The sequence below is a fragment of the Myotis myotis genome, unplaced genomic scaffold (genome assembly GCF_014108235.1).
Source record: "Myotis myotis isolate mMyoMyo1 unplaced genomic scaffold, mMyoMyo1.p scaffold_m19_p_7, whole genome shotgun sequence".
Lineage (NCBI taxonomy): Eukaryota > Metazoa > Chordata > Mammalia > Chiroptera > Vespertilionidae > Myotis > Myotis myotis.
Window position 1 is genome coordinate 76,060,700 of NW_023416379.1, and position 17,154 is coordinate 76,077,853.

General features: G+C 34.2%; 1 protein-coding gene across 2 annotated transcripts in view; it reads right to left on the bottom strand.

Moving 5' to 3' along the window:
• Positions 1-17,154, bottom strand: part of TINAG (tubulointerstitial nephritis antigen) — a 73,186-nt gene that overhangs the window by 24,334 nt on the left and 31,698 nt on the right. For both annotated transcript variants that reach the window (XM_036318363.1, XM_036318362.1), the window contains exons 6-9: positions 15,450-15,600; positions 12,946-13,126; positions 11,402-11,447; positions 7,514-7,637 (exon numbers count right to left, since the gene is read on the bottom strand). In XM_036318363.1, coding sequence (XP_036174256.1) covers positions 7,514-7,637; positions 11,402-11,447; positions 12,946-13,126; positions 15,450-15,600 — 502 coding nt within the window. The remainder of the gene's footprint in view (positions 1-7,513; positions 7,638-11,401; positions 11,448-12,945; positions 13,127-15,449; positions 15,601-17,154) is intronic.

Genomic DNA, 17,154 nt, shown 5'->3' on the forward strand with positions numbered 1-17,154 from the left:
ATGTCGACCCTCAACCACAGAGTCACACTGACTGGGCAAGTTTCCAAAATTTATACTTGATAGATTTTTTTATTCAAGACTTTTTATTCATATGATTTGCATATTAAAATCATATGCAAAAAGTAAATGGCATTAATGCACTACATTCTCAACTTCTGACTTAAATTTTTAAAAAACTCAGAACCCTTTCTGAACAGGGACACTGGATAAACTGTAATAGATATGGAGAGAGATACTTATGGAATAGAACCACATAGTATAGAGAACATTGACCGGGATAAATATCTCAAATACCAACCATATTGTGTTTATTTCAATATACTTTTTTTCTGCATATTTTAATATCTCTAAAATTGAGAACCATCTAAAAATCAACGGAGTTTCTTAGTTTAATGGGTAATATTTCCTTATTATTGTTGTGTAAAATAATGCCAGTCTCATAATATGACATTTTTTATTCAATTAAATGCTTTTATAAGTCTAGTATCCATAATGGGGATAAACAGACGTTTTAGAAGGAGAAGAGGGAGGACTAAAATAAAATTATTTACTAGGAGCAAAGAAATCTTTGTTTTTATAAGTTGTTATCTACCTATCACAATCCTGTCCTTTATATATATGGGAATATATAGCATGTATTACCTTATGCTGGTGTCAGTTGTGAATGTGTCTGCCTCATTCCCTAAAGTCCTTAAGAGTAGGACTATGTAGTTATCCTCTTTCTGTTTCCCAGTGCTTGGCATGTGGTAGAACTTTAAATTCATTTGTTCAAGTAAGTGCAGTCTAACAGCGTTGTTTTCTACAGAAAGAGCAGCAGATAGATGTATGTATTGCAATAAATTTGTAAGGTACTTGATAGGAGTATATTCAGTTCTCTGATAAGAAACATTAACTTACTTGGGCTATTTGATTACTCTCTAATTCACTGATGCATTAATTTTCTGCATGTAGTAATTACCAAATCAGGAATTACTAATGAAGACATGAATTAAAATCTACTTCTCCAGGGTCCCTAACAATGCCCAGGGGACCTAAAATATTTCTGAAAAATAAACATGTGCTCCAAGAGTAATTTGTGAGAATTAGTCTTGTTAATTGTCACACATGTGATATATATTTATAAAGGTCTCAATTTTCTAAATGTTTATAAAAACGAACACACTACTGCAACTGACACATTGAACATGGAAAACAGATGGTTTCAGAGTGATTAAATGTAAACACTTCCATATCTTGTACAACGCCAGCATGAACAAATTTAGGAGTAGACTGAAGGTAACACAACCAGCATGGCTAAGTAGGTGATAGAGATGATAAATGATCAGGTCTAATAAATGAAGAAAGAAAGACTCCACATCAATGTTGGCACTTTCAGTGTTCTCTGAATGATAGAAAAATTTATTTCAATCATCAAGAATGTGGTGGAAAAAAATTTCCAATCAAGGACATCACTAGAGAAGACAAAAACTGATCCTGAAATATACATAAGAAGGAGAGGTTTAGAAGGAATTGGACTTTCAAAGTGAAGGAAGATAAAAAAGAGATGAATTTCCAGTTACAGTGGCAGCATAAAAGCATATTTGTTCCATTCATCTTCCTGAAAAGTAACTAAACTATTAAAAATTTAAGAAATAGCCCTAACCGGTTTGGCTCGGTGGCTAGAGCGTCGGCCTGCAGACTGAAAGGTCCCAGGTTCGATTCCGGTCAAGGGCATGTACCTGGGTTGTGGGCACATCCCCAGTAGGAGATGTGCAGGAGGCAGCTGATTGATGTTTCTCTCTCATTGATGTTTCTAACGCTCTATCCCTCTCTCTTCCTCTCTGTAAAAAATCAATAAAATATATTAAAAAAAGAATTTAAAAAATAAAAACCCAAATGTAAAACCTCAATACTTTCTATCATTAGTAAACGAAGCAAACAGCTGTAATCCCAAATAACAACGGAGGAATAACAGAAAAATACAGTTTGTTCTCTACCAAAGCAAGAGTAGATGCTGAGAAACAACAGTAAAATCCTTCCCCTCTATCTCCAACCTGAATAGGAGAAGTTTGCCCTTAAAAGTATATGACAGTCCAGGAATATCCCCTAATGAGGGCCAATAGCAGGTACACAGCAATCAAACTATGTCGGTCTGTTCCCACACAACCCATCGGAGTTCTGCTGAGGAAGAAATCACACTGGAAGTCCACTAGACTGCCAGAGTCCTGGCCAACCATCCGGGGGCAATGGTTGAAAGATAAAGCAAGGTGAAGCAGAGAAGAAAGGCAAAGAATCGCACATGACAGCAAAGATACCTTCAAGGGCTGTATTATGAGTCCTACCAAATGCTCCAGCTATGCACGAAGGGAAGAGTTGATTTGGCCAGAATGGGTCCAAGAATTGCACACTTCAATCAAAGCTGAGGAGTGCTTCAGCTCTCTCCTCCAACTTCTGCTTACTCTATTTTTCACCAAAAAGCTGACCCATTTAAAGAAGAGTACCAAATGAGAACTAGCATAGAACATGTGCTAAAAAGTTTTTCTGACTAGAGAAAGCAGTAAGTATTTTATAGATCAGCATTGTGTTAGGTGGTGTGGCTACATCAGTGAATATTACAGATGCCTGCTCTCATGGAGCTTCAATCTAGTAGGGAGAAAAGACAATATACTATTAACATACTACAAAGATAATAAATTAAGCATGTGTTAGAAAGTAACAATTGTTATAAAAATTAATAGATCATGTAAGAGGGATCAGACATGCTGGAAGAGAGAATAGTTAGCCGTATTAAATAAGACAGTCAGGGTAGCTACACTGAACAGATTAGATCTGAATAAATACTCAATGAAAGCACAGAAACTAAGAAATCAGATGTCTGAAAAAGCATTTTAACTACAGAGAAAGACCCAGATGTGTGGGTTCCTGAAGCATTAAAGGAACTAAAGCAGGAAGAACAGGCACAGATGAACAGAAATTGAGATCAGAAAATTGCTGAGGGTGCAGGTAGGCAGGTGGGGGAGTCCTCAGATCATGCAGGCCTTTGTAGGCCATTGTAAAGACTTTGGGTTTTGCTCCCATGGAACTGGGGAAGTAGTGCATGGTTCTGAGTAAAGAAGTAACAAGATCTGACTAGTGTTATAAAAGGAACACTCTCGTTTCTCTGTTGGGAATAGACTTTTGAGGGCAAATATAAATGAAGGAAGACCAGTTAGAAGCTACTTAAGCAGTCCACATACATAATATTGGGTAATGGTAGGTCAGGCAAGAGTTGTGGTAGTTTGAACAGTAAAAAATGGTTAGATTCTGGATATAAGTTGAAATTACAGTTTCTCACACATTGAAAGTGAGTTTCAAGGAAAGGAATTTTGAGGATAATTTTCAGGTTTTCAGCCAGAGCATATGGAAGGATGTTGTCATCAACTAAGATGGAGAAAGTTGGCATTGTTCAGCAGGTATAAAGGCAGGAATCAGGAGCTGAGTTTGGAAGTGCTGAATTTGATTCATTTATTAGGTACCTACATGGGGATGTCAAGAAGGCCATGGGATGCATAAGTCTAGAGTTCAGGAGAGAGATCTAGGCGGCAGATAAACTAGTAAATCCAGTTTGTGTCAGGTTTAGATGGTTCTCAAAGCTGAGATGAGTTCAGAGACTGATGAGTTCATCAGAGAATGAGTGAGAATAGAAGGGAGAAAAGACCTAAAACTGAATATGGACACTCTAACATTAAGAAGTATACAAGTACAGGGAGGGGAAAAAACTAGCAAAGAACACTGAAAAGTCACAGCCAGAAAAGAAAGACCAGCAGGAAATGATGGGCAGGTGTGCATTCTGACAGATGACTATTGCAATGTGGAGGTCATTAATAACCTTGAAATAAATATTTTCATGAACAGGAGCAGGGAAATAAAAGTGTTTGGAGAGGTTTAAGAAAAAATGGGTGGAAAACATTGAAGAAAGTAAGGACAGACAAATCATGCGAGGAGTTTGCTGTAAGAAAAGACCATGAATGGAGTGTGGAGAAGCAGAGTCAAGGGAAAGTTTTTATCATCATAATATCTGAGATATAATGGCATGCATGTATGTTGGTAGAAAAGGTTGATTATAAAGTAGAGAAAGGGAAATTGCTTCTGCACATTCTTAAATAGTGAAGAAGGTTGGTGTCCACACTACAGAAGGGAAGATTTAGGTAGGAGCATGGTGCTTCACATATGTAACAAGTAGAAGGAAGAATATCAGAGAGTTCATGCTGCGAGGTGGTATGAATGATACTTGGAGTTATTTCTGATGGCTTTAAATTATTTTGGTGAAATAGGATTCAAGATTATCAACTAAGAGCAAGGGGGTAGAGGTATTGGGGATTCAAGACAAAAGAAAAGGTTTTGAGATAATCACCTGGAATGGGACAGTAAACAGAATAAAAATCCAGAATAAAATTGCCTGGCAGTATTAAGCAACTACTTGAAATTTCTGGTTATAAATAAAAGTGGAACCAGCACACTTATTACTTTTTCTGGCTGTGTTCAGATGCACAACTACAGGTACGAAACAGGCTGATTTTAATTTAACCAGATTTGAGATTTTGCTAAGCCAATATGATGAATCAAGCAAGGGCAGAGGAGTCCAGGGCGTGTGTAAGTGATTATAATGAATCACCACAGATTTTTAACTAAATAACAAAGGGAGTGGCCATCAAGCAGAAGAGAGACAGTTAAGTGGTGGTCAGATTGAATGGAATGATTTATTGAAAGTATGTATGTGACTTAAGGACAGTTGAGGTCAAAGTAGTAGAGGGAGTGGACTGGAAGGAGGAAGTGATAGAGAGTAAAATGCAGATTAGAAATTAAATTTCTTTTTATGTTTTTCAATCCTCATTGGAGGATATTTTTCCATTGATTTTTAGAGAGAATGGAAGAGAAAGGGAAAGACAGGGAGAAATATAGATGTGAGAGAAATACTTCAATTGGTTGCCTCCTGCACATGCTCAGACCAGGAGCCTGCAACCTAGGTACATGCCCTTGACCAAAATTGAACCTGGGGCCCTTAGGTCCCCAGGCCAATGCTCTATCCACTGAGCAAAACCCACTAGGGCAGCAGTTCTCAACCTGTAGGTCGCCAACCTGTGGGTCGCGACCCCTTTGGGGTCGAACAACACTTTCACAGGGGTTGCCTAAGACCATTGGAAAACACACATAATTACATATTTTTTTGTGATTAATCACTATGCTTTAATTATGTTCAATTTGTAACAATGAAAATGCATCCTGCATATCAGATATTTATATTACGATTCATAACAGTAGCAAAATTACAGTTATGAAGTAGCAACGAAAATAATTTTATGGTTGGACGTCACCACAACATGAGGAACTGTATTAAAGGGTCGTGGCATTAGGAAGGTTGAGAACCACTGCACTAGGGTAAAAGTGTTTTGTTTTGTTTTGTTTTTAAAGTCAGGCAAAAGACACATGAATACTATACAGCTCAAAAGGAACTATTCAGGGAAACTGGAGAAGTCAGACATAGACTCAAAGAAGACCTTAAAAGACAACCAAAAGAAAGGGAAAAGAAAAAATGTAAAAAAAAAAAAACATTTCAGAGGCAAAAGCCCTTTGGAGAATGAATGCCAAATACTACAATAAATATTCAGAGATAGATGGGACCACGTAGAGAAAATCATACACAATGAAATAATAAAGAATTATAAGTAATATTAAAATATTAAAGCAGATATAGATGATCCAGCATATGTATAATATATACTTTTTTTAAAAAAAAAGTGAATAAAGCTAATTCAAGAAAAAAGAAAGATTAATATATGTATTTGAGTAGAAAAGATTATGTCACTTATAAGGAGACAAAACATCTGGATGGCCAGAGATTTTTCTGCAGGAAAACTCAATGCCAGAAACTCTGGAGCACTATTTAGAAAGTTTTAAAGGTTCTAAAATCCCAGGATTTTATACTTATTAAAGTTATTCCTGAATAAAAATAAAACAAATACTTTCACAAATGTGTAAGAAATTAGGCACCACAGGCATAAGATCCTGTCTTGATTAAAAATAAAATAAATAATGAAAATTAAATTCAAGAACAGAAAAGTGAGCATCAGTATTTGCTTATCATTGACTTTATTAATATATAAGAAATTATAAACTATGTATATTATGGTTTCAGAGAAGAATGCAAATTTTGTAATCCTTTGATATATAAAAATAATATTACTAACACATATAAGGTATATGAGAGGAGGTAAGGTAGAAAAAGTGGAAGAATGAGGAATTTCTTCATCTTGGCTGTTAATAAATCAATATAACCTGAAATTGAAATATGAAGTTAAAAATGGATTATTACTCCAACCACTAATTTTTACTATAATTTTTCTCTTAAGAATAAAATGTTCTTTTAGAAACTAGCATCTCTTGTCTTAAATTCAAGTAAAATAAATCTGAATATTAGTATTTTAAAATGCCACTATCCCATATTATCTTTCTATTTTTTATTTGTCTCTCTAACTTTTCAGGAGGAGAGAGAGAGAGAAAGAGAGAGAGAGGGAGACTTACATGATATGATTTCACCACCGGTTAATAATGATTTCGGGGGAATTTAATATGACTTAAAGTAAAAGTAAAATATCCAGTGATTAAAAGAATATTGAAAAATTGGTATTCTTATATACTGCTGATGAAAAATTTAGCAAACTTTTTGTTGTCATAAAATTTTAAATACTTTAGTATCTCATTTTCCTGTTAAATACATCTAGTGATTTATCTAGCCATCTTTCTCTACAGCTATATAATTAGGAGACATATAAAATTACTCCAAATTCTTGAGCCATGTTATCACTGAATAGTGAAATTACCTATTCTACATTAACTTGAAATGTATTTCAATTTTAAGATGCACATATTTTCACATCCATGAAATCAAGAAAATCCATAATCAGTAGTTTCTTACATTCAATAAAATGTAATTTTATAGTGGAAATACCAGAGTATTTCAAATAAGGGAGGTATGATGTTTAAAGAGACATCATAGAGGATAACTGTTCTACATACCTTGGAATTGACTAAGAGAGTTCCAAAGATCAGTAAGGAGAAAGTAATGATTTGGTTGTAGCAGAGGTTGCTTGTGTGTGGGTTCAATCAGATGAGAAAAGTGAGGGTTTGGGATGGAAACAAAACAAAATAATTCCCAAAATCTTATCAGTAGCATTTCATTTGAATTGGAGTGAGACATTATGAGAACAGACTTGCAATAATATATCTCCCTTGCCCTTGGAACAGATTCTTAAGACACACTGCTAATAGGTTAGAGACAGGAAATGGCCATTTTATTTTTTAACAGAATTTTAAGTTACCTTTTCACTGAATTTTAAAATAGTAACTGAGGATTATTAAGGCTTAGATAATTTTTAATTTATATCAGACTGTCTCAATACAAAGCAGAATTTTGGTACCAAAATGCACTACAAACACTTTCTTTTAGTTTCGTTTTTTAAAAGTGTTAAATAAAGATTTTTAAGAATTGCCTTACCCAGTGAGCTTGACTGCATGTGTCCGAAGCTTTCGATATTTTTCTGATTCTTCATTTGCATTGGTCACATGTCTATATATCCCCGACTTATAATGGAAGAAGTCCTCATGGACTTGCATTATGGCTAAAATAAAACCCAATAGGAAAAAATGACACAGTTAAAAACATTAACTTTATAAACCTCCAGAAATTCTCACAAAACAACCAATGGGTAAATTGCCAGGAATAGAATTTAAGAAGCAATCTTGTAATACAGACTAATTTTGATTCCTGCTTAATTTAATTGGTTGCAATATATTTTTTTGTTATTGTTGAACTTATTGGGATGACATTGGTTAATAAAATTATATAGGTTTCAGGTGCACAATTCCATAATATGTCATCTGTGTATTGTACTGTGTGTTCACCAACCCAATTCAAGTCTCCCTCCATCACCATTTATCCTCCTTTTACCCTAATTTGCCTCCCCGCAACTCCCTTTCCTTCTGGTATCACCATTCTGTGGACTGTCCATGAGTTTGGTTTTTAGTTTGTTTGCTCATTTTGTTTTATTGCTTAATCCCTTCACCTTTTTCACGAGGCAACCCTCCCCGCCTCCCCTCTGACAGTAGTTAGTCTGTTCTCTGTATCTATGAGTCTGTTTCTATTGTGTTTGTTAGTTAATCTGGAGAATATTATGGGAAGTGAAATAAGCCAGAGAAAGACGAGTGCCCTATGATTTCACTTACGTGTGGCTGCAATATTTTCTTCTTCTAAGAACAACTTTTAGCTGTTTGAGTGTTACTTAAATTCACATTATACCTTTAAAACACCAGGTATTCTTAATTGACAGAGACACTATTACGAGGAATTGAGTCTTTGCAGTGGAGGACCTTGGCACTTGGCTAGTGATTTGCGATTTCTCCATTAACCTTATGCTTCACCACAAGCCTCTTAAAACTCTAATTAAGCTAGCAGCACCGAGTGAGCCCAGCAAACCGGGCTTAAAGTAATTGTCCTTAATCCTTAGAAATAAATACAAATCTTTCCTTGGTGAGCTTGAATAGAAAGCAAACCCTTGGCAAAAGAATATTCTGACAAGATCCCAGCCTCCCAGCTCTGGAGAGCTGAGCCAATGTTGTATTCTTTAGAAAGTGAGAGCTTATGCTTTATAAAGCTCTCCTTCATTTCCTCACCTAGATTACTTCTTTTCTGTATTGTGGGCTTTGTTGAAGGGCTTGGGAAATTCAGAATGAAGACTTTAAACTTCTAGAAGATGTGAACTGAAAATATTTTTAGTTGGGGAAGATTGGTAAGCCCCTTCATAACTATGTACCCTGCTTGTCTATCTTAGTTTGACATGCATTTTACATAACATAAGCATTTGATAGCTACTAACATGAAGCTTCTATTCCAAGGTCAAATATCACTTTTTAATGTTCCATTTTTATTTTATTTTTAATGTTCCATGCCTTTTCTGATGCCATTCAAATATTCTCAAAAGATGTTAAATTTTCTTTATCGACTTTATAAAACATTCCCATAAGTTTTTAAGAATTTATATAACTGTGCTCTATACAGATCTTTGCTTTTCTATTTCCATAACCTAAACTTATTTTTCATTCTACATATTGTAGAAAAATGCACACAGTGTTATTTAGTCAGCATTCTGTTGCCTTTTCTATCCTGTTTTATTGAGACTGGGGGGAAATGCAACAATGGGTAGACATCACTTTGCATCTATAGCAAGATGAGTCAATCAGCATTTATAAAAATGGGAAGATAGTGTAAACTTTTTTTTCCTTTTTTATAGAACCACTAGAGGCCCAGTGTACGGATTTGTGCACATTGGAAGGAAATTAATTAGAAGAAATATTTTAGAGGCCGGGGAGGGACCGTGGGAGATTGGCCAGCTGGGAAGGGACTGTGGGAGGGCACCAGGGCGTATCAGGCTCATCTTGCCTAGTCTCAATCTGCCAGACCTCAGCAGCAAGCTAACCTACCAGTCAGAGCATCTGCCCCCTGGTGGTCAGTGCACATCATAGCAACTGGTTGAAAGGTTGAACATTTAGCATATTAGGTTTTTATTATATAGGATATAGGATTAGCTTCTGTAGCTTTTCTAAACTCTGTTAACCATCATGAATAAAATATTCTTCATTGCAGAAAAAACACAGCCAACTAAAGAAAGCCATCAAAATGAACATGGAGGCAGCTCCTTTCTTCCATTCCTGACACCAAAACAGATTTGATGAACCCACAAACATCTAACTATATAAGCTACTGTAGTACAATTTTATTTTGAACCTGCAGAAAACTTATGCAGAATTATCATATGCTTGAGGGCAGGATGAAGCTCACCTTCACTGTGCTCTTTCACTCCCGGCTCAGGCTGGCAGGAGATAGCTTCTCAACAAACATTTGTTCAATGGGGGTTGAATACTTTGCCTTTCAATTTTATTATTTTGAAATTTTACCTCTTTACCTTTGATTTGTTGTGTGAAATTTATGAACATTTAACTGTATGACCATATAAGAAACCTAAGGTGTTCTGTTTTAAATAATTATGATCCCAATTTTTTTTTTGACATAGAGAACTTATGACGGTAACTAGATCTGAAGATTCAGAGATGGTTAAGTAACTTGCCTAAGGTCATTTAAGTAGCCAATGTCAAAGTTTTATTTTTAAATTCATCCTTGATTTTAAATGCCTCTGCTCTTCAAATTTGTCACACAAACTCCACTTACTTAATATATTTAAATTATACATGCATTGCCCTTCTCTTAGAAGAGCCAACCAAAATGACACAATTGTAAAGAAAAAAATTTTTTCTATTCATTTGTTTCAGGTTTTGCTTAAGGCTCAAGGATTTTAAAAACTAAAACATGTCCCAGGATATGTTTAGTGGAAGCTTCAGTTTCTCAATAAGTAGTAAGTGATGATAACAATCAATACATTACTCCAACATAATTTTAAAATCCATGGTGCCTGCTAGATATTGAATCAATACTAATCAGGTCACCATTAACAAAAACAAGAACTGGCCAATAGTTCCCTAGGTGTATATCAAATATTTTAAATTTAAGCTTTGGTTTAATGTATTTGGTTCATCCCAGTACATTGATAATATATTTTGGGCCTTTTATTGTTCACAACCTATATTTCCACTTCAGATCTCACTAGATATGTTCTTCATGCCTTTCAAAGAAATTTATTTCAGAGAATATACACTGTGACTGTATCTTTAGCTATGCCATTGGCGAAAAATAAAACTCAATAGGTAAGCAGAGAAACTATGTATCAGAGATGATATCTTAGAACCAAAGTCAATGTACAGTAATTTTATTTACTGCGTACTATCTGTAACACAAATTGATCAAAATAGAAAGCCTTTTATAAAACACAAAATCCTACTGGCTTATTTGATTTGTTTTGAGTTTATAGAAAAATAAGTGTATCTACTTTATTTCTACTGCTAAACCTTGATTTTTTTAATCCATTTCCTGACCCATTTAAGCTGAAGGTGAGAAAATTTCTAACACTATGTATGAATTTTAAATAGGACTGAACAATTGAATGAGCTCCATTACTTAGCATTTTATGTTTGACTGTCTGCTTGGTTTATAATCATGTTGGAAAGATTTATCAGACTTTCATCAAATGTGTCATTAATATTTAAGAATTAAATTTATGGATGAATCTATTTTTTAAATAAAATGACAACTAATGAAGTTATTATATGAGCATATTTCCCATGATTGCCCTGACCTTAGAACTGATGAACCCTTATGAACACTCTAAAAGTAAAAATTTTCTTCCTTTTATTAAGCTCTTTTTGCATGAGCTAAACTGTAATGTTCTTTATTAAAGGAATAAATAACACACAGCCATATTTCATCCAAGCATACCTTGAACTGGTCCATTGTGTATGATTTCTTTCATTATTTCAGTTTCCTAGAAGGAGAATTATCAATGAGCATTGTTATTGTTATCAGAGCATTCTATCCCCATTGTCTGGTATATAATGTCAGGCGTTGTACAATCAATCTAGGAGTTATACAATCCAATGTGCCTTGACCACCTGCCATTAATCAGGCTTTGAAACACTCACATGTGAGATGCCCCATTGATAAAGTTGCTAAAAACAACATGCACCCATTTATTTCATTGACTGTAACACTGACAATAATGTTGGAATAGAGAGAAAATAATTATTTTTTATGGTCACAAAAATTAAGTTAAAAACCATGTTTAATCATTGGCTTTTAATGCTATTTCCATTCTTTTGATCATAGGAGCGATTCCAGATGCATGTTCAGTGGAGTTCCTCAGTGCAGATTTAACATACAAATCTTGCTACCCACTGTGTAATGCAGCCCTCAGTAAAGAGCCAGGTTATTCATTCATCCGTTGATCTATTCACAAATATCACAGAGCACATAGCACCAAAACCCAGGATAAAAACAAATATTGTCCCTGAATCTATCCTCAATGCATTTACATTTTGGTAGATGAGACAGACAGCAACATAAATGATAAGTTCTGTTACAGAGAAAAGCTCAAAGTGCTATAGATGCAAACAAGAAAGGGAAATTAATCCTACCTAGGAGTCAAGAAAACCTCACAGAGAAGGTAAAGTTTTGACCTGGACCTTGACACATACCTAGTATGTGGGATTTTACCAAATGGAAATAGGTGGGAAAACCATTTGAGTAAGAGGAATAACCACTTGGCTAAGTAGAGGAGCATAAGTGAGCATGGTGTATCTAGGGTATCTAGGAAGCAGACAGTAGACCTTATATCAGGAGCAGAATGAGTGGGTGGAGGGGTAGATGCTGGCCAGACAAAAGGCTGTAAAAGCAGCAGGTCAGAACCAAATCATGAAAGCCTATATGTTGTGGTAAAAATATTAGACTGTATTTCACAGGTAACTGAAAGACAGTGAAGGTGAGATATTCTGAAAGTGAGAAGGTCTGGATAACACTGATACAATAGAATAAAATTTGCCAGTGCTATTATCAGGAAAACTAGAATCCAAGGGCATCTTTTGCCCATTACAGCTATGTCTACTTTAATTATTTTGTGGAGTAAGGCAAAGAATTGATAAAATGAGCTATGACTATAAATAAAAAGTCAGTAATAAAGGTTTAATTTAGTTTTTGCTTGTCACGTATATTAAGTAATTAAAACATAATTTAAAAACTCTATTTCCATGGGCATTTTTAAATGTAAGTCAATCATCTATACTGCTCACATTATAAAGATCAGAAATCATACCCAAACTGGAAATTTTTAATGGTCACCTTAAGAATATCAGAAATTATACCTGAAAACATAACATTATCTTAAAATGTATAGGTTTAAATAGTTTTTAAATAGCTTTAATAACAGTAGAGCTATATATATTTTTTGAGCAAGTAAACCACTGTTAATTCTTGACATTCAGACTTACATTAGAAGAGACTCTGTATGGAGGAGAACATTGGTAGATCCTATTAGATTTCTCAATGTTGTTGGGACATGGCTTTGTGGCATGCCGTTTTCCCCGCCCATCAGACCTACTTGCCATGGCACAGGCATTATTGGTAGCATTTTGGTCCTTGAAAAGCGGATAGCATGCATGGGATACCAGTCTATTAGGAACAAGCAAAGAAGTAAACGTAATACTTAGAAAAATGCCGTAACACCCTACCTATGTGCAACTTTACTGAAATAAACATTCTGATGCTTACATGTGTAACTTTCAAAATGTTGACTGATTCTAAAAGAGCAGTTCACTGACATTACACTCTCCCCTGCACCCTTTTTTCTTCATTATACTTTTTAAAATCTTGCTTCAAACCACTTTAATAAATAACTCTATCTACATTATAGAATTTCCCAAGGATGAAAAGTGACTGTCAATAAAATCTGTGGTGATATTAATAGGGGAATTACTTCATTCGGCATCTATAATTATAATGCAAAAGAGCCAAGTTTAATGTAAAACAGACAATAAGTTTTATTATATTTAGATGGGGTAGTCTGATAAAGTATATGTTTATGTAAGGGTATTTTTACATTTTTATTAAGTTATAGGTAACTTCTCATAAGACGTCAACTACTATTTGTGGCTCATGATACTTTGAAGAAATACTATATGCTAATATAATTTTTAAAGTTAATAAAGTAGAAAGTTATCTGAATTACACAAAAGATAAAGAAAACAATTTTAATCATCTCTAATTTTGAAACTGAACATAAAAAAGCACAAATTATTTGGCTCCAAATCTAACATAATTCATTGATTAGAGAAACAGATGGTAAGAAAAATAAAACAATTGATTTTATAGATATTCAATGTTGAATTGGCCATATAAGTATAAATTGGTTTAGTTCAAGAAAATTCAATAGTGTTCAATAGATTAAGGAAATATGGGCAAAGAGAGTGATGAAAGCAAAGCCATTAAAAACTTAACCACTTCAGCCAAGACCGGTTTGGCTCAGTGGATAGAGCGTTGGCTTGCGGACTGAAAGGTCCCGGGTTCGATTCCGGTCAAGGGCATGTACCTGGGTTGCAGGCACATTCCCAGTAGGAGATGTGCAGGAGGCAGCTGATCGATGTTTCTCTCTCATCGATGTTTCTAACTCTCTATCTCTCTCCCTTCCTCTCTGTAAAAAATCAATAAAATATATTTTAAAAAAAAAACTTAACCACTTCAAAAAGACAACTTGTATTAAATGGGATAATGAGTGCAATCCACTGAATTGTGTTCCCCCAAATTCACCTATTAAAGCCCTAATCCCCAATTTGATGGTATTTGGAGATGGGACCTTCCATATATAATCAGCTATAAAAGAGGTGAACAGAGTGGGGTTCATAATGGGATTAGTGTTTATATAAGAAGAGGAGCAGACAGGAGAACTCTTTCTCTCTCTCTCTCTGCCCTTTGAAAACATAGTGAGAAGGTAAGCCAGGAGGAGGGCTCTCTCCAAAAACTGAATTGGCTACACTTTGATCTTGGGCTTCTCAGTCTCCAGAACTCTGAGAAATTAATGCTTATTGTCTAAGATACCCAGTCTATGGTATTTTGTTATGTTAACCTAAGCAGACTAACACAATGAGATTTAATTGGATCTCAATGATCATTTATATTTTTAACCCCCTAAAAGACTGTAATTTTTATTATAATACAAAACAGAAGCCAAACAAGCACTCATACATCAGACGAGTACCAGCCCAAGTAGTCCATTAGTCCATTCTAAGCACTATCTTATTAGGCAAAACATGTGAAAAGAAATTTTTAAAAGAAATTTTTTGCCACTCCTCAATATCTGACCCCCACTCTCTCAGAGCATATATTGTATATGTTGTATAGCAGGTCCAGAGTACTCAGTGAATGAGGGAAAAAAAGGTGAGCAGTACATATGTCTACTACTAGCTATCACCTGCAGTTTACGTAGCCAAATAATTCAGCTCTTAAGTAGATGAGCTCTCAAAGTAGGTTATCAGGGTACATGAGAGTAAAAATGCAAACTGTCTTTCTTCAGCAAATGGAATGGAGACAATTAATGATATTGATGAATAGAGGCAATTGTAAAATGCTTCTTTATTTTATTCATCTGATTCTAAATCTGATTTATCTGACATCTATTCATCTACCTTGGTAACTGAAAGGTTCAACAGATGTATCAGTGATATCAATTACTCTCTCTCTCCATTTGGCTCAGAGCAACAAAGAAGGCAATGCTTATTTGAGTCTTTCTACTAATTTAGCTAGATAGCATACATTCTTCAAATAATTGTTTCTAATAGTTTATAAACTCAGCAGATACCAAATATAGCATACATTTATATAGATGTATCATATATATTTGTACATTTTGGGTAAAAATTTGAACCATAATTTTTTTCTTATTCTAACCTTAAGTAGCCCTCATAAGAATTCTAGAAATATATGTTGGGCAGCTATTTACCCACGTTTTCTCAGGTACCACCAAGCCCTATCGATGCTTCCACTGTTGCATCCATGGCGATTCTTGGGACAGCAAGAAATCAAATTCTGAGGAGACAGATTGGCTGTGTATCGACCCTTAGACTGAATTGCTATTCGGTCAGCAGCCACACCTGTTTCAAATAAAACATTGATTAATATTCAAATGGCACATGGAATTTCTAATAATTTACATACCCTTTTTAAGTTGAAGACTAAACTAGTCTTCTAAAATTTATGTAATTTAAAATTAAGGCAAAATTGTATTAATATATTTATGGATTCCAATAAGTTCACTGTGTCATAATTTCAGCCATAAGTTTTATGTGATTTTGGTATTGCCCCATTGTCTTATCAACTTCAAAGACTTTTCTAGTTCCTTGTTTCTTGCATGTTCTATATACTTCTGAATTCTTCATTAAGAAATCTGTCAAATGAAACTCCTCATGGACCAAGGCTGTATGTTACTGACATTTGTATACCCTGCACCTAGAACAGTATCTTAAATATAGTTATGGATAATTATATATTTTTTGAAATGAATGTAACTAAACTAAGGAAATCAGAAAAACTGATTATAGAAATATTAATTGGAAATTCACCTATGTTAATCTGATATAGTGGAATAAATCAAATTTCTGGGTTTTTTAACTGGTATCTAGTTTAACTGCCTGTAAGACCATTCTTAAATTAATCCAGACTAATATGACTCTATCTGATAAAATATCTAAAAGTTACACAGCACACTTTTATGCTTATAATATTCTCAAAAATCATGATCCTAATCTTATTTCAGTAGATGTGGAATTCATATATATATATATACATGAATTCATTTATATATATATATATATATATATATGTGAATTCATTTATATATATACACATATATATATACTTATATATATAAATGCCTTTTATTATTGAAACTTACAGTCTTCTGTTTAAATAATTTCCTAGCTTGGCCATCATGAATCAATTTATCCCTTTTCCCAATACATATTTATTGACCACCTACTAAATGACAGATGTAATATATGATAAGACACAAAGAGTCATAACTAGTTAACCAGTACCAGAAAACTATACATGTTTTCATTTTGATCATGCTACCATGATAAACTAATATAAGTAATGAGATCATGAAAATAATTGGGGAGGATGCCATTTTGGTACACATTGTTTGTTGTTGCCTGGTATAGTCTCAGTCTAGATGATTAATCTTTTACTTTTAATAGAAGGCAGCAGAGCCATACCCTTTCTTCTAACCATCTAATTTTCTCAGAAAAAGTTATCATTTCTGCTCATTAAAACTGTCTTGGTACTAGAACCCTTCAAAATGCTAACTTAGAATTATTCTAAAATAATTTATTTTGAAATGATTCATTTACATATGCATTTCTGTACATACATGGCTTTTATGTAACTACAGCATATGTACATCTCCATAGTAAAATTGCTGGCACATTTCAGTTGCTCAATATGTGTTCCCAACTATTATTGTGTTAGGATATATTTCATAGGAACAAATGACATTATACTACCTTCTCTGCTATCCTCAAGAAAATAGTTCCCTACTTCATAAAAGAAAATAGAAATCCTTTGATGCTTTGACTTTCAGTACAAGGGTTCAGAATCAAATATAATTTTTTGAAATGTAGAGAAAAGAATATTCAAGGAGTCAGAAA